General features: G+C 33.1%; 1 protein-coding gene and 1 long non-coding RNA gene across 3 annotated transcripts; both read left to right on the top strand.

Annotated features, from left to right (window-relative positions):
• Positions 1-5,425: 5,425 nt before the first annotated feature.
• Positions 5,426-8,502, top strand: LOC147509408 (uncharacterized). Its single transcript, XM_086597804.1, has 4 exons — positions 5,426-5,804; positions 7,015-7,806; positions 7,924-8,303; positions 8,366-8,502. Exons 1-4 carry the CDS (start codon positions 5,599-5,601, stop codon positions 8,500-8,502), a joined length of 1,515 nt encoding a protein of 504 aa, XP_086453930.1. The 5' UTR covers positions 5,426-5,598.
• A 561-nt stretch (positions 8,503-9,063) lies between these two features.
• Positions 9,064-16,220, top strand: LOC147509407 (uncharacterized). 2 transcript variants are annotated; one of them, XR_015218486.1, is made up of 4 exons: positions 9,064-9,109; positions 10,568-10,758; positions 10,879-12,720; positions 15,767-16,220. It is a non-coding gene; the product is annotated as an uncharacterized LOC147509407 (long non-coding RNA). The 2 variants fall into 2 exon arrangements; XR_015218485.1 differs by having other exon boundaries at positions 10,563-10,758.
• Positions 16,221-17,908: the final 1,688 nt, after the last annotated feature.

Genomic DNA, 17,908 nt, shown 5'->3' with positions numbered 1-17,908 from the left:
TCTACTAGTGTCCTTGAGTGGTTGTTTATTTTTCTACTATTTATTAATGTTGTGTTCTCGTACTTGGTAACAAAATTTGCTCATTTCTATCAATTGAAAATTCCATGTCTTTTGTGCTCAAGGCTTGATCATGTTTTTGGAAATGAAAAACCTGGATTTTATAGACATTTAATTTGTGGTGCTCATAAAACGGATATCTCATCATTAGTTGTTTGTTGTCAAGTTCATGATAAGCTTGTTGATGTACATATAGAATGTGTGAAGCTTGCCTTTTTTCATCTGTCACAGAAAAAAAATCCAATGTTGAAACTTAGAGGTTGTTGGTGGGTAAATTAGGAATTGAGCATGAAGGTTTTGTAGATAAGAAACGGCTATTTAAGCATCCTATGCTTTCTTTATTGAGTGAAAGTTTGTATACCATATAACTGTAGTGTGCTTGGATATTTAAATCATATCATATTCTTAGTATTTTTGATATACTAATTGTTTCTAGTTATTAGAGATATCTTTACATTTGAAGAATGCTTTGTTTGAAGGTCTTCTTGTCAAATTTTAGTAAAGTTTTTTCCCATGTCTTATATGTATTTTTATTTATTTATTGTTTTATAGGTTCTCTTGGAATTTAATAAACAGGTGCCATTAAATGAAATAATTTTTTTGTTAAAAGACTTGCAAGTATTTGTAGTTAAGTTATAAACATGACACATTAGCCATTAATCATCAGTAGATTATGCACTTTTCCTTCAATAAAAATTTCATTTATTCACGAAATCATGAATAATATATTTACAGTCTATACATGACTTGCATGAACTCTAAAAATCTTGAATCAATGTCTAATTACTCAACATAAGTTTCATTATGAAGTTAGTGCACGAAGCTTAGGCCACGCTCAATGAAATGATCCGAGAGAGTTAAAAATTTGATATATATACCTTCACATATTTGTTAAAAGTATAGTAAGATATGATTTTACAGGTACAAACTTCTCTAACTACAACAAAATGTTGTACGCTTTCAATAAAACTAGGAAATGAAAACCTAAACCAACGATTAAGATTAGGGGATTTTAGGTTTTGCCCCCAATTATTTAGGCATGTTTAGGTTTTGGCCCTTTTTTCATTTATTAGGGTTTGGCCCTTTTGGTCCAAAAAAGAACCAGAACCGAACCGGGTTGGGCTTAAATTTTACTTAATTGCAAAATTGCCATTACATTCATTATTAGTTTTTAGGTTTTGCCCCCTTCTATTTTGGCCTAATTAGGTTTTCATAACCTCTTTGTAAGTTTCAAACATATTAACAAATCAACAATTTTCCAATCATATTAAAAAATCACCAACAACTTTCAACACATAAAATTACAAAGGGTTGAATTTAATTCAAAAGGTGTCAAACCCACACCCTCAAAGATAGTTAAAATTCGATCACTAATGGGGTGGCAACCAGTAACCATATGAGGAAGAAAGACGTGAAATGGGTTCTTTCATTTTCATTAAGTATCAATCTTTTTCGTCACTTTCTACTATATAGTTGCATTGTAAATGTTGAGTTTGTTATATTAGTTGAAGTTTTTAATTAATTTGCTTCAAATGTAGTGGGTTGAGATCAATTGGGAGAAGAAAGGCATACAATTTACCTTTTTACCCCTAAAACTAAGGGCAATTTTGCCATTAAATAAATTTTAAACCCAACCAGGTTCGGTTCTAGTTCTTTTTTGGACCAAAAAGGCCAAACCCTAATAAATGAAAAAAATGGCCAAAACCTAAATATGCCTAAATAATCGGGGGCAAAACCTAAAAATCCCTTTCTTTTCACTTTGCTAAGACCAAATGTGGCTTTTTATGAAAAATTTGATGAATGTGTCGTAAGTGTGTGGTGTGACTAATTATGCACTTTTGATGTGAGAGAAACTAATCAATTCTCTTTTTTGGGAGTGTACTCGACATGTAGAATGAACTACTTATATATTGATATTCAAGCGACTCTTTTTTTTACTTTGTTTATTGTCTTTGGTTTGTTTAATTGAAGTAGTGATTTTATTATGTTTGTATGAAATGATAACTTAGTGTGTCCTAGGCTTAAGGCTCCCAAGTCTGAAGTTATGAATGTTTTTGTACGTCTTAGTGTGTCCAAGCAAAGGCCCTTACTTAGTTAAACCCTGACTATATGCCAACAACATAACATAATATAGGTTTATTTACTCATGCATGTAATCCAATATTCTCTTTGTTTGTTGTTTCTTTGCATGCCAAATGAGGATGATATATTTTATTCTTTAACCGAAATTTTTTAGTCTAGTTAGTCTTTTCGTTATTAAGGGATTTTGATTTTTCATGTATGTATGTGTGACATTCATTTTTATGCAAGGACCTTATATTGCCATATCCTTGAGCCTTAACCGTCAAGAAACAGTGTCAATAATAATGCTATCATCACAATGTGGCGGATCATCACAATGTCTCGGTAAGCTTCACCCAGTATCTGTTTACAAATCGGGCTATATTCATGTTATTAATTTGTAAAAAAACCTGTTGAGCCTTGAACGTTTCTCTTTTTTCTATTAAAATTGTAATTATGTTATCTTCCTAACAATTATTTTACAAATTGTTGGCTATTCTCTTAGAATGGGAAATTTATGAAGGAAAGAAAGACTAATTGGAAATCATTGCAATATCTTGGAGAATTGTATTCCAAAACTCTAGCAATCCCTTTTAAACTCAACATGTTGTTGTTGGGCGCTTAAATATCCTTTGAAACATGTTTTGTTTTTGTGGAATTATCATTAATATATGGGCATAAGTTTTAATTATTTATTGGATCAATTAAACTTAATATTTATAAAGGTGTATTATGCTAATAGTACACTCTGTTCTGCTGGAATTTTGTTCAATTCCATTAACCTATGAAGTAGGTATAGAATTATGTGTATAGTTTCTTTTTATGATGTAGTTTGCTTACCTTTGACGTATTCTGCAGGTTGATTACATCAAAAATGCATTGAGGACCAAATTTGTTTTCTAATTCAGTTGTGGAGTGAGTTGAGCAACATTCTCATTGCTCATGTGTTGATCAATGTAATTTATACATGAATAGTTTTGAACACTACTTTACTATGTTCTGATGACAAGTGATTCTTTACGTACTCCTAGGAAATGTTTGATGTGTGCATGCATGGCTGACATATATAGCCGTATTTGGTTATTGCCCTCATCTCAATTCTCAACTAAAATTTAAAGGATTTTGGTTTTACAATCATGTGTCAAGTGATTAATTGGACATTTTTCGTATTAGTATTTGAGTCCATGAACATTTTATATTAGTCATTTCTTAATAAACAACCAATGATTTTTTACAAATTCTTATGTGTGTGTAGGTATATATCTGTCATTGCGACAATTTGTGAAATATTATTTTGGATGGTTAATTGAGAAAATGTAGACTTGAGGCCTTGACGGTTTAATACTTTGTCGTATGATTTTACTTTCAAGTTCTTCTCAAATTGAAATACAAATTTTAATACACCTTTGATTTGTTTTATTTTATTTTTTAAATATATACTGAAAGAGAACCCGTTTGATGGAATTGAAAGACAACATGAAACTTCATCTTTACAGGGTTGACTTACTACAGAGATTCTAAATATTTGGGTCTTTAAAAACCAAAAACAGAACGTAGCAAAACACAGGCCAGTTTGAAGTGAGTAGTAACTAAATGCATCCAAAACCAAAAAACATTACTCATGCACCCACAAACAAATTATAAATGTGCTTTGTTAATTTGTTTATATGAGTCTTTGCACATGAAATTTCACTGATCTATGTGTATATATACCTTTCTCTCGTGCACACATTCAAATTGGAAAAATCGTTGAACTCATCAAATTTTAATTATATTGTTGAAACGATTTTATTCAAATATATTTTGACAACCATTTTTTTTTCTAATTTACATTTGAATTCATAGTGGAACCTGTTTAGTTAGTTAACGTCTATGAAAATCAATATATCTTTTGATGATATTGAATATTTCTGTCTTTATTTTTTTTCATATGCTGGCTTTGAACACTCGAGACATACACAATAGTTTTCTTTTTTATTTTTTTTTAAATAAGGGAAAAATGAACGCTTCGATTGGCCTAGATTAAAACTGATTGCAGCTTCTCATTTGTGAAAATATCATTTTAATATCAAGTCCGAGTATAATTGGAAGCAAAAAAGAGGTATAATTAATTGCTTTCTTTATCGGGTTTTCTTTCCATATTTTTGTTTAATCGATCTTGATGCATAAGCTCTACTAGCTACATGTAAGATTTCAACAAAATTTTGTTTTGTGCTTAATTTTATTTGACGATATGAATATTCTGAGGTTAAATACTAAAAAATGAGTATTCTAAGGTTGGTTCTCTTTTGTAGTTTTTTGGAATAAGGGAAAAACAAACTTAGATTGAACCCTTAGATTAAAACCAATTGTGGTTTCTCATATATGAAAATCTCATTTTAATATGTTGTTTACAAGTATAAGTGGAAGCAAAGAGGTATAATTAATTGCTTTCTTTAATGAATTAAAATGTTGCAGTTATTGGGGTTAGAAGCAACAAGTGCTATAAGGAAATGCCAGTGGAACTCCTTCGTGCCAGTCTTCCTCACATTGATTACTTTTTAATGAATTTTGCTTAGCGCTCTATGTTTGTAACTTTGTTTAATAGCCATAACAAATTATTGGCATTGAGAACTTTTATAAATTAATTTAGTGTATGAGTTTCAATATAGTTTGGAAGTAAGATTTTTTATACATAATAATAAAATGAGAAAAATTATATAAAAATGGTCTTCATTCGTTGAACGGGTTCAAAAATCTAGTCAAAACTAGAAATCCTAACCAAAATAATCAATGAATTTCTAATACTCCATTTAAAATCACCAACTATAAAGGCAAACCACTGTCCTTTTTACCTGGTTCCTTGAACAAGGAATGTGCATTCGTAACTTGTAAGAATGAAATGTTTTATGTTAATAGTGTGTTTGGCAACTGAAACTGGAAACTAATTAATAATAGAATGGAGTTGGAAACCAATGGAATGGAATCCACTATAATATAATTAGTTTCCAACTTACAAAATGTGTGTTTGGCAAATATTTATAAATAATTAGAATTCAATTCCTACTTAAATTTTTGTGTTTGGTTATCACTCTATTTTTGGATTAGAAATAAGAAACCGATTCCCATAGTCTAGAATTCCATTGGATTAACAGGGGTCTCTCAAAGATTTAATAAAAGGAGTTGGAGTTCGTTTAGAATCTAATTCTATTGGATTCCATGCCTCCTAAACATGCCAAAAGTGGATGGTCCACCAAGGATTTTAGTAAATTCCACTCCTCAAGTCCAATTCCTGGTAAACAAACGCACTTTTAAGTCTAATGATGCCGCAAAACACCAAATATCACGGAAATTCTGATCCAATGGTGCGTAAAACGCTAATCCGCCAACGTTATCGGTATAAATTTACTTATAAATAGCACCAGTTTTAACGTCTATATACGCCGGTATGAGTGGTGGGTAGAAGAAATCTACTTGAATATTTTAAATCATGGCATTATCATGATTAATCCAGTGAGCGGATCTTGGGGTAGATGGCCCAAAACGTTTCTGTCTATCCTCATTTTTCTTCTCTCCATCTTGTTCTTCCTCTCCCTCTCACGCCCCGTAGTAAAGACAAATGAAGCAAAATACGTATCTTTCTTTCGTATCCTCTTCTCTGTTCATCACCAAACCAGTACTCTCAACATGAAACCGCAATCACTCAGGTCAGTTTCTTTTTCCTTTTTTATATGATCGGTTCAATTATTTTGAACGAATTATTTAATTTGAGTGAAATTTGAATTACAGATAAGGACACATTCGAATAGAAGAGAACATGAGAATATTGATAAGACATTGAAGGTTTTTTTTGAGGATTATTTTGGTTGATTAGTTTGTGTATTTTTATGTTTATTAGAGATAATGTTTATCGACTAGTTGGAATAATAGGAATTAACTATGAAGAAGTTTATAATGCACGAAAAATTATTACGTCCTTTTTAGAACTAGTTTAGACACTATGTTCTAATGCTCCTTCTTCCATCCATTCTTTCGACAGAAAACTTGCAATCCTTTTGAGTGAGAATTGAGATGGCTACAACCCTTAGAATGGGGAAAAGAGCATTATATTTACATTTAAGCTGGAATGCATGCTAGAAATGAAAAAATACAACCTGATAGTGACATTAATGCAGGCATTTTATATCAAAACCGCTCTTCTCTGTTTTATTTTTCAACTGTAGACTTGAAAACATTTTGTGTGTCTCGTTTTCTCAAAATAAATAAAAAGTCCTCTTCCCTCTCCCTCCGCTCACGCCCCCCACTGCTATGCAGTATACCAGTGTAAAATGAAAGAAAAAAAAAACATAACAGTGAAAAGTGAAACTAGGCAAGTGGACTTTTCTCAATGGCCCAAGGATAATTGGGCCCTCTATGACAATTCAGTCACCAACGAAACTATCAAACAGATTTTCCAGGCATAGGCTTCTTTACTTGTTTCTCATTTTCTCCACATTAAATGCGTGACCATGGAACATAATTGGGCCCTCACCAACTCAACTCATGAAACTGGCAAAAAAACCAATCTCTTCAAAAACTAACTCAATTCCATGTGTCCCAACTTTTCAATCTAAATATCGACCCCAAAATCGCATTAACTTTCTTTAACCGCCACGACGTTAAATCTTATTTATCTTTATTGAAATTCATAATGATTAAATCTTGCAGAGTGTGGAAGATTGTAACTATGTTTTAACAGAATTGGGGAAATATTGAAGTTTACGTTGAAATGTTATAATTATATATTAATTTTGTTATCTAGATTTTTATTGATTGATGATATGAAACAAGTTTATCTTGAGATGTCCTAATATATTTACTTTCAATACAATGGTTAATGTGTATTGTAAAGTTGGGGATTTTTTTTGGTAAGATTAGGCACGCGGGTTTGTGTCCGGTTACGTTTACGTATATTTCTTTGATTTTGGGGTATTGTAAACGTAAGGATGTGGATAATGCTATAAGGGTTTTTGAGTGTATGACGAAAAAGGGTTGTCCAAGGAATGATGTTGCGTATACTACGTTGATACATGGGCTTTGTGAGGATGAGAGGATTAGTGAAGCTTTTGCATTGTATGGTAAAATGAGTGATGATCATGGCCGACCTACTGTTCGTACTTATACGGTTCTTATTTCAGCACTTTGTAGAGCTGGTAGGAGATTGGAAGCGTTTGATTTGTACAGGGGGATGAAAGAGAGAGGGTGTGAGCCGAATTTCTATACTTACAGTGTGTTGATTGATAGTTTGTGTAAAGAGAAGAAACTTGATGATGCACGTATGATGTTGAATGAGATATTGGGGAAAGGTTTGATTCCAGATGCCGTGATCTACAATGCTCTTATTAATGGATACTGCAATGATGGAAAGACTGATGTTGCATTTCAAATTATGGATTCAATGGCATCCAGTGGTTGTAAACCAGATACTCGCACATACAACGGGGTGATATTTGGGCTGTGTACGGAGAAAAAGGTTCATAAAGCAATGGCATTGTTCAGTAGAATGCTTGAGCGTGATTTGAAACCTAATCTTGTCACATATCATTTGCTAATATGTGGCCAGTGCAAGGAAGGTCATTTAGACAGTGCTTTTAGGTTACTGCATTTGATGAAGGAGAATGGTTTTGCACCAGTTTCCATGCTAATAGACTCGCTATGTAAAAAGGGGAGGTTAGAAGAAGCTTTTGATTCAGGTTATGTGAAGTGATATATACTGCATTGATGGGTACTTGGGAACATGGACTTTGCCCAGATTTGTTTGAAAGATGCTTGCGAGAATGGTTTTAGATGGTCTGTGCAAAGAAAAGAAAATGGACAAAGCATTGATGTTACTAGAAGATGGTGGAAGTGGACCAACAGTTTTCACCATACCATCCTTATTGATGAGATGCTGAAAGAATGTCAAACAATGGAGGGTTTTCAAGAAATGATATCCTCAGGTCTAAAGCCAGATGTTTGTACATATACTTTATTTATTCATACCCTGTGCAGCAATGGGAAGTTAGAACAAGCCGAGGATTTGATGATTCAGATGAACAGAGAAGGGATTCGTCCAAATCTGGTGACATACACTGCATTGTTAGATGGGTACGGAAATTCGGGATCAGTAGATTGTGCTTTTGATGTTCTCAAGCGGATGGTCGATGCTGGATTCAAATACCATATTGGTCAAACATTTTATCAATGAAAAATACTGTCTTGATTGAAAAAATTATAAATGCGTGTCTAGATCCAGCTGCAAATGGTGCTTCTATTAGTGTTGCTGATGTCTGGAAGATACTTGACCTCGAGACTGCTCTGAAGCTCATTGGAAAAATGGTTGAACTTGGTTGCTTTCGCCTGATATCAGCACTTATGATGCTCTAATTGCTGGATTTTGCAAGAAAGGTGTTTGGATGTCGCTCAGAATTTATTCCATTATTTGACTGAAGTTGGATTAGATCCCAACTCTCTTGCAAATTGTTGCTCAAATATGGTATGTATGCAGAAGCATCAGCCCTGGTGGATATGATGGTTAAACAAGGTCATATACCGAATTTGGAATCGTTGATAGATTCAGGTCTGTACTCAAAGAAATAATTATGATTAAGTAGCCTGGAAAGTTCTTATTGAAAATGGACAGGAATGCAAACTGGTTAGCATCATGGATGTTCTCATACATATACATTGTTGATTGAAGGATGGTGCAAGAAACAAGGAATAATGGTGGTTTTGGATTGCCATGTCTTTATTGTCGCGGTCAGTTTGGTTATCTTCATGCGCTGGTTTGGAGAGGCATCATCTCCTCAATTATTTACCTGTTGATGGTAATGATATGGAGCAAAGATCCTTCTGGTTCAAGCCCCATTACCTTCTCAATCCTGATGAAGGAATTGTAATAATTAATTAAGTGGAACTGGGAAAGATATGGAGAGGTACAACCTTTGAAAATGCTTTTCAACTAGCACTTTAATGAGCATCACGTTCTGAAGAGGTAAGTAATTATCCACTTTGGTTATATACTTGTATTCCTTTTCACCCCCAACCAAAAAAATCATATTTAAAACTCTGATCATATTTTATGCCTTTAGAACCTCCCCTCTAAAATTTGACTCTATATCTGTAGATCTAATTTGTAAATTGGTTTACACAAATACTTAATGCCACTTACAGAGAAGTGCTTTGCTTTTGTTTTTTGTTTTTATGTTTTCTCATTTGATTATTTTATCAGTGTATGCTATGGGAACCAACTAGTTTTATTTCTAATATATATATATATATATACTTATTTTATTTTATTTTAACTTTCTTTATTGTTCATTTTCTTGATTATCAGTCCTCTTTTTCTATTTTCTCCTAGTTTTAAATCTTTTTTCGTTTACTTGCTGAGAGAAAGGCGAGTATAGATTATAGGTGAAAACGATATATTGATTTAATATGGAAGGAATGAAACAAAAAGTTGAAGATAACAGTTGATGAGTAAATTGGCACTCCTTTTGGAACATTTACTTCCAAATTTGCTGAAATCACAGCTTCTGATTGGAATGGAGTTTGATACCTCAATATTTGATAAAAGTCCATCAAATATGTTGGTTCTTCTCTTCTTTTAATGACCAAAGATAGGGAATAGATCTATGTCCCTGTGTCCCCTTAGTTTAATTCTCTTTTTGGTTCAGTTTGTATTTACTGAAGTGCAGGCCATACACAATAAAAGGATGTTGTAGTTCAACTTTCTTTCTCCCCCCCCCCCGCCCCGCCTACCCCACCCACCACCACCACCACACAAACCCAAACCCGAGGAAATATGCTATTTTTTTTTGACTCCTTAGGAAATTCACATAGCCAAGTACCAAAGTTTATAAGCTGTCTTTGATCCTTTATAAGGATCAGTAAGAGGTAGTCACAGGATGTTGATAGATTCCTAGGCACAGTTGGAATAAATGTAGATATAGTCGATAGTGATCCCCCATTCTTAGTCCCGATGGCGCCCATATGAAGGATCAAATCGCACAACTCACATTTATCTCTATTTCAATTGCCTCTGCAAGAACATGTTTCAAGTGTATACTCGTAAATGAAAAGGAGAAGGCTTCTCAATTTGCTTTTAGCTGATGCGACGAGGACGCTTCATTTTCCAAGCATTTTCCGTGTTGTACACTGTATTACCCTGCATTTCATAGGATTTTGAAAACTAAATTTAAATAATACTCAGTGTGTTGGATACTTTGTGCATATCTTGGACGCTAAAGCACAAGTCCATGACAGCATTATATGGCTTTTGTGTGCATTGTTTTCTTATTTTGTAGAAGCTAAGCACCAAGAGTATTCATTGTAATGCTAAATTCTTATATTGTGTGCGTCTGTGGGTGTTTTTCCTACTTTGTGTGTTGTCTTTCCCCTTTGTTCTTGACTTCTTGTTTAGTTTCTAAGTTTCGTTTCTGATCTAGTCTAGTTAAACTCTATGGTTCTGCAGATATCTTCACTTCTGTCCAGTGGAATAAATGGACCATTCTCTGTTCGGAATTATCTCATGCGTCAACATCTAAGAATGAACGTAGAAGTGAAATACTATCTCATGCGTCAACATCTAAGAATGAACATAGAAGTGAAATACCAAGGTTCCTCTCCGCATCTTTTACTGTGGTAAGGATTGTTGGGACCATTTGGAACTTGATTCTATTCTTTATTAATAATTAAACGGAAAATGTTGTCTTGTATAACTCATATCTTAGTATTTCATTGTTCTCTTTTATTTTCATGTAGTAATTGGAATGAATGCACAGTTGGAAATTGGAGCAATACCCACAAAAGCAATCACAAGCACATACTTTCTGCAGTATTATTATTATGCTTATTGTATTTTAGATTAGGCCTCTCATCTACAGTGGGACAACAGTGTTTTATTATTTTTTTATGTGCCTCTTGGTTACTTGGTCATTTATTATTTGCCCTCTCTATTTTGTAATTATTTACCTAATTTACCCTATTTAAAAGAGTAAAAGAGAGAGAGAAAAGTTGTTGGGCATAAAAGAAAGAGAGATATGGTTGGATGAGGGGAGAGAGAAAAACGTACATAGCACGTGCACCATTCTAGTGTGAATAACGAACCAGCGAAATGCAGCGAGGAAATTTGTTAGAATACTGTCTAAATAAAATAGACGTGGGATTGTTCGAAAATGGTAACAGCAGCTGGTGTAGTACTGTAGTGCACTAGTGCTTCGGCCTTGGGTTCATGCCAAATGGCAATTGTTCTTGGTATGAGCAATTTCCCTCCATATATTATGCCACTTCCGCTTGCGCTTAACGTTATGCCAAATGCATTTCAACTGCCATTTTTTTTAGAACTCCGAGTGACCGTCGTTATGACTTTATGTGCAACAACAAACTTATGAACTGGAGATGTGCCCAAGCAACATACAGGGTTTCTTTCATCATCCCACCCATATTGTGAGTTTTAGTAAGAAATTATTGATTTAGCACTCGAAATAAAAAATGAACCCCCACCACCACAAAAAGGAAAGGAATCAGATTTGTTAGTCGTACTGTAGCCCTACACCCCTACAATTCTTCTACCCACCACCTGAAATGGCACTTTGGCAGTGGTTAAAAGGATTTTAGAAACTCACGAGTGAGGCGTACATATTCCAGCTGCTGACATTGTCTCCTGGTTTCTTATACTTTTACCATTTTATCTACCTTTGAATTTGTTCAAGTATTCATTTATATCATGAAACATCTGATTACCGTATTCAAATTGTTGAAGATGGTATCACATTGCGTCAGGGTTCAGAATTAAACATTTCTGCTACAGAATAATCCTCTATCCTAGTGTACTTAAAAGATAACCGGAACTGAGATTTATATCACTATCGTTTGATTTTTGGCGAGGCTTCCATAATTTATGCTGCATTTGTTGATAAAACCATGCATTTGTTCAGAATTTAGCACCATTTCAGCTGTAATTCTCTGTCCAAATTATCTTCATTTTGCATCATTTTTAGTATTAATTTGAGAGTGGAAAACCCGATATGTACTCTAGTTTGCTGTGCCCCTGATTTTGTCTTCGACAGCCAGCCAGACCGTTATGCTTGAAACTATGACGGTAGGACACCTGCTAATTATAACTAAAGCCCAAAGACAACTAAAGATGCTTTTCTTGTACACGTGTGGTGTGTCACTGATGATTTCATGCTTTTTGTCACTCTTGATAAGCTGATCACAGTCATCTTCTTATGTGGGGATTGAAACTAGTCACCATCTGCTCTCTTTATTTATTTATTTTTTTTCTTTGTTTTGTAAATGAATAGAGAATGATGTTGTAATAAGAATAAGATTTGAATCAGGCATACCGTAAGCAGGCAACTGGTTATCATGATGAATGTTTTGATTAGTTTTAGGCTTTTAGCCATAATTTAATTGCTCAAATACACCACAATCTAGGCTTAGCCTTCCTTGCGCCATTTATTAAATGCCTGATGCATGTGTTCAACGGATCTCTCTCAGCCTGCGCTTGTTTTTAACTTGGAAGTGTCAATGCATGTGTCCTGCTACGAAGACACCTAGACACCTAGTCCAAGTGCAATGAGACAGTGGCATCAAGACAAGGTACTTAATGGCATCAAAACAAGGTATATATATATATATATGCTGCCATAAACTTAGTATAACTAGTTTTCGAGTCCGTCAACGAATGGGAACTGTTTTCATAAAATTGATCTGATTTTTTTTAATATTTTTTGAATTATTATGTATCAAAAAGTTTTAACTATAGAATACTGTAATGATTCGTATGAAGGCGTTGAGACATAATAATATAGTATTAATAAAAGAAAAAAATAGTTCAACAAACATAATTAATTTGTTTTATGAATAAACCACTGACAAATCCTAAAATTCAAATTCAAATTGGATATGTTTTAAAAGTAAAATCTATCTTTCTTTCATGCACAAATTCAAATTGGAAAAGTCATTGAACTCAAAATTTAATTGTTGACACTTTTTAATTGATTATATTTTGACAACCAGTCATTTTTTTTTCCCCTAATTTACACTTTAATTCATAGGCAGAACATGTTCAGTTCACATTTTGTGAAAACGGAATTGTTTATATTTTTAAATTATTTACTTAAATTACATAAATCGGCACCCTTCACAAAACGGGAACCGTTTTCATATAATTGATTTTTTTAAGTAATAGAATGAGGACCCCACCCTGATAAAACCCTTTGACTTCTTTTTGTTGTTTAATAATAGAAGTTTGATTAAAGTTTTGTGAGAATGTCAAATGAGGCGAAGATCATAATGAAGCCACTTGAATAGCAAGACAATCCCAATTATACAAAAATATATATGAACGATAAACACCATTTTAAATGCAAAACTATATTTGTCGAGACTTTCTCACTACATTCCATACAACTATGTTTTGAGGTTAGTATGATGCATTTGCATTCAATTTCCGATTTTTCGTTAATAATTATTTGATGCTAGTTCGATGCATTTGCATTAGTTTTCGATTTTCCGTTAATTATTCTTTGAGGTTAGTTCGATGCATTTGCATCTAGTTATTTCTAATTTTTCGTTAATTATCTAAGTTAGTGTGTAATACCAACTTCTATTGATCCTTCTGTAGCGTCCTTGCAAACATGGCATCAAAAAAATATACATGATTCACTATGTGGGATCATCATAGATTATCCAGTTTTCGATTTTCCGTTAATTATTTTTTGAGATTAGTTATTTGCAGTTGCATCTAATTTCCGATTTTCCGTTAATTATTTTTTGATTAAATTTTTGATTAATTATTTTTTGAGGTTATTTCAATGCATTTGCATCCACTGATTTTCTGTTAAATATTCTTAAGGTTAGTTCGATGTATTTGGATTTAATATTTTTTTAGGTTAGTTCCATGCATTTGTACCCAGTTTCCTATTTCCTATTAATATTCTTTGAGGTTAGTTAAATTCATTTTGCATCCAGTTTCTGAGTTCCCGTTAATTATTCTCTGCGATTAGTTCAATGCATTTGCATCCAATTAATTTTCAATTTTCTGTTGATTATTCTTTGAGGTTAGTTCCATTAATTTGCATCACGTTTCTGACTCCCGTTAATTATTCTTTGGGGTTAGTTCAATGCAATTGCATCTAGTTTTCGATTTCTCGTTAATTATCTTTTAAAGTTAGTTCAATGCAATTGCATCCAGTTACCGATTTCCCGTTAATAATTATTTAAGGTTAGTTTGATCCATCTAGTTTTTGATTTCCCGTTAGTTATTAGTTGAAGTTAGTTCCTTGCAGTTGGATCTAGTTTTTGATTTCCCATTAAGTATTCTTTGGCATTAGTTTAATGCATTTGAATCAAGTTTTTGATTTCTCATTAATTATCAGAGATGGTGTGTAATACCAACTTCTATTTATCCTTTTGTAGTGTCCTTACAAACATGGTATTAAAAAAAAAATTAAAAAAATATATATACATGGCTCGTGGGATCATCAAAAAATTATTGAGTTTCTGATTTCCCGTTAATTATTCTTTGAGGTTAGTTTCATGCATTTGTACCCAGCTTTTTATTTCCCGTTAATTGTTCTTTAAGGTTAATTTCCGATTTTCCGTTAATTATTCTTTTTTCAATTTTTGATTTCCTGTTAATTACTCTTTGAGGTTAGATCAATCCATTTGCATCCAGTTTCTGATTTTTTGTTAATTATTATTTGACGTTAGTTCAATGCAGTTGTATCCAGTTTCTGATTTTTTTTTTTTTTTTTTTTTTTTTTTTTTTTTTTTTTTTTTAAGGTTAGTTCAATGGATTTGCATCCAATTTTCTCTTTCCCATCAATTATTCTGTGAGGTTAGTTTAGTGCATTTGCATTCAGTTTTTGATTTTCCGTTAATTATTCTTTGAGGGTAGTTCCATGTTGTTGCATCCGATTTCCGTTAGTTTTCCCGTTAATTATTCTTTGAGATTAGTTCCATGCACTTGCGCTCAATTTTCGATTTTCTGTTAATTATTCTAATTCAATATAGTTGCATTTAGTGTCCAATTTCCCGTTAATTATTCTTTGAGGTTAGTTCAATGCATTTGCATTCAGTTTTTGATTTTATGTTAATTATTAGGGTTAGTTAGACTTACTCCCCCATTACTAGTTGCAATTAGTGTTACCCCATTTGAGTGATCCAACGGTCAGATTTCTTCATCCTGAAAAAAAAATCATCTTGTAACCGTTGGATCTTGCAATTGGGGGGTATCACTAATATTTTTGAAAACGGGGGGTAAGTCTAACTAACCCTAATTATTATTTAAGATTAGTTCAATGCAGTTGCATCTAATTTTCCACTTCTCTTTAATTATTCTTTGAGGTTAGTTCCATGCATTTGATATAGTTTATGATTTCTTGTTAATTATCCTTTGAGGTTAAGCATTTGCATATAGTTTTCGATTTCCCGTTAATCATTTTTTTAGGTTAGTTTAATGTAGTTGCATCCAATTTCTGATTTTCCATTAATTATTCATTTAGATTAGTTCAATGCATTTGCATCCTGTTTTTGATTTCCCGTTAATTGTTCTTTAAGGTTAGTTCGATGCATTTGCATATAGTTTCAACTTTCTCTTTAATTCCATATTGATTTTTTATGTTTCTATGAATGCATGCAGATACATATTTTGATCAGAAACTGAGAAGGAGATCAAATACATGTACCTTGAGTGAAAGTAGTTTGGAGATTATTATTAGAGAAGGCATACGATTTACAGAACTTGGAGCTAATTGTGAGTGGAGCAGAGTTAGTTATCAAGGTGCATGGTGAAGAACCTCAGGGTGTGTGTAGATTGTCATGCTGCTATTAAGGCGATTTAAAAGCTGACTGAAAAGGAAATAATTGCGAGGGATAACAATAGGTTTCACAGTTTCAAGGATGGTGGCTGCTCTTGCAAGGATTATTGATGAACCTAACAAATTCTCGCAATAGTTTAAGTATCGCAATAGACATGCATGTTTGATAAAATAATAGGTAGTTTTCAATAGATTGTAACTTAAAGATTCAAGTTTCTAAAGATTGAAGTGTATGATTGGGGCGTTCTATTTACTGCATATATACACTTGTACAATTTGGAGCACTTTAGCAAGAAAATTTATGCCAAACTGCATTGTAGCCAAGGTACTTAGCTTCATACAAATTAGTTTTCGTAATGAAAACTAATGTTTAATTAAGAATAGCGTAATTAAAGTGCATTAAGTCTGCCCTTAACACTTGGTCGATAGGACATAGAATCAAACGTTGTTGGTAATATCTTCACTCAGATTAAAGAACATATAGTTCCTTTATTGTCTATGTTGGCTAGGGCGTTGTGCCAATCAATGATGCAATTATGCAACCACTATGTTGTGAATGATAACTTGGAAAAAATTATTCAATTGCTGAAATATATTAAAGGGAAGATGTTTATTTGAATGAAAATATATGATTGGTAGGCGTCTCGAACTTCTTATCACAAATGAAAAGTAAGGAAATCCCACTCATTACATGGCAAAAACCTATTGCTAGGGGTCCTTCATAGAACACAACGATACTGCTATGAAGTCAACTGCATCCTCTATTGCATTGTCAAAAACAGCTAGCATATATGAAATCTTTTACTTCTAACAACAACAACTAACCTTCACAAAATTTCCTACAGTAGTTAGAGCAGTTTGGAATTTATGTCCCTCACAATCTCTTGGGGATTTGAAGTCAGAGCTATCCTACTCAACCTTGTTATATATTGTAGAAAATGAGCTCCAATCAATGACGTTACTGTCAATAAGTTTCATCAGTTTCTAAGAAAAGAATGGGATTAAAATTATAATTGCTAAGTACAATGCCATACGACCAGAGCTAGCTAATACTAATCTTTGTTACTGTGATTGAAAATCTATATATAGGCTAAGAAAACTATACTCAATATTTGCTAGAAAATGGAATTAAGAGAATACATTTGCTTTTTTATTCCATCAATAGTTTCTTAAGAAAATAACAGTAGCACGAGTATCCATTTTGACATTTCCACTTGCATCTGTATACTGCCAACTACAATTGTATTTCCACTTGCGGTTTTTCTCAGTTTCAGATTTCATGTCAATCCTTAGCTCTTCCACCTGCAAGTAAAATTGATTTTATACTCAAGTGAGTTGAGTTCATGGAGATTAGAGCTGGTGTCACACTTTGAGTAATTGGAAAGATTACTAATGAACATGCACAAGTACAGGGCTTCAATTAGAAAGATTAATAAACATAAAAGAAAATTTTGAATTTAACCTACACACTTACTGTAATACCTTAGCACGACTTTTCTAGAATCTAGACTGGATTGAAATACCATCATTATTGTGAGATTCTGGAGATATTTGTTAGAAAAATAGATTTGCACAAATCCATTGAGATATGAATGAGTAATTTGTCTCCCAAGTTACCCCACTTGAGATGAAATGGGTTTCTCTTGAAACAGTACGTAAAGTGAGAAAAACCTTTTCGAAAGGGTGCACTGGTTCGAAACAGTGCATTATGCTAAAAAGGTGTGACCTTTCGAAATGTGCACTGGTTTGAAATAGTGCATCATATTGAAATTAAAAGGTGTGACCTTCGAAATAGTATTTTATGCTGAAATGGTGTGTCATTTCGAAATATGTGACTTTTCGAAGAGTTGCTTACTTTTTCCCAAGAGTCACTGTGTTGTTTCGAAGATGGACTACTCACCTATAAATAGTGGATGAATTTGGAGAGAAAGACACACCAGATCACACAGAGTTCTGATCTTTCT

Source organism: Coptis chinensis, chromosome 3 (genome assembly GCF_015680905.1).
Source record: "Coptis chinensis isolate HL-2020 chromosome 3, ASM1568090v1, whole genome shotgun sequence".
Classification (NCBI taxonomy): Eukaryota; Viridiplantae; Streptophyta; class Magnoliopsida; order Ranunculales; family Ranunculaceae; genus Coptis; species Coptis chinensis.
This window is presented reverse-complemented; position numbering and strand designations above follow the sequence as displayed.

What these genes read in the sequence shown, in the direction of transcription:
- LOC147509408 (XM_086597804.1), top strand. Translation starts at nt 5,599, where the DNA reads ATGATTAATCCAGTGAGCGGATCTTGGGGTAGATGGCCCAAAACGTTT. An exon ending in TCGCTATGTAAAAAGGGGAG is followed by an intron (nt 7,807 to 7,923) that starts GTTAGAAGAAGC and finishes GAATGGTTTTAG; the next exon opens with ATGGTCTGTGCAAAGAAAAG. An exon ending in TGGATTCAAATACCATATTG is followed by an intron (nt 8,304 to 8,365) that starts GTCAAACATTTT and finishes ATGCGTGTCTAG; the next exon opens with ATCCAGCTGCAAATGGTGCT.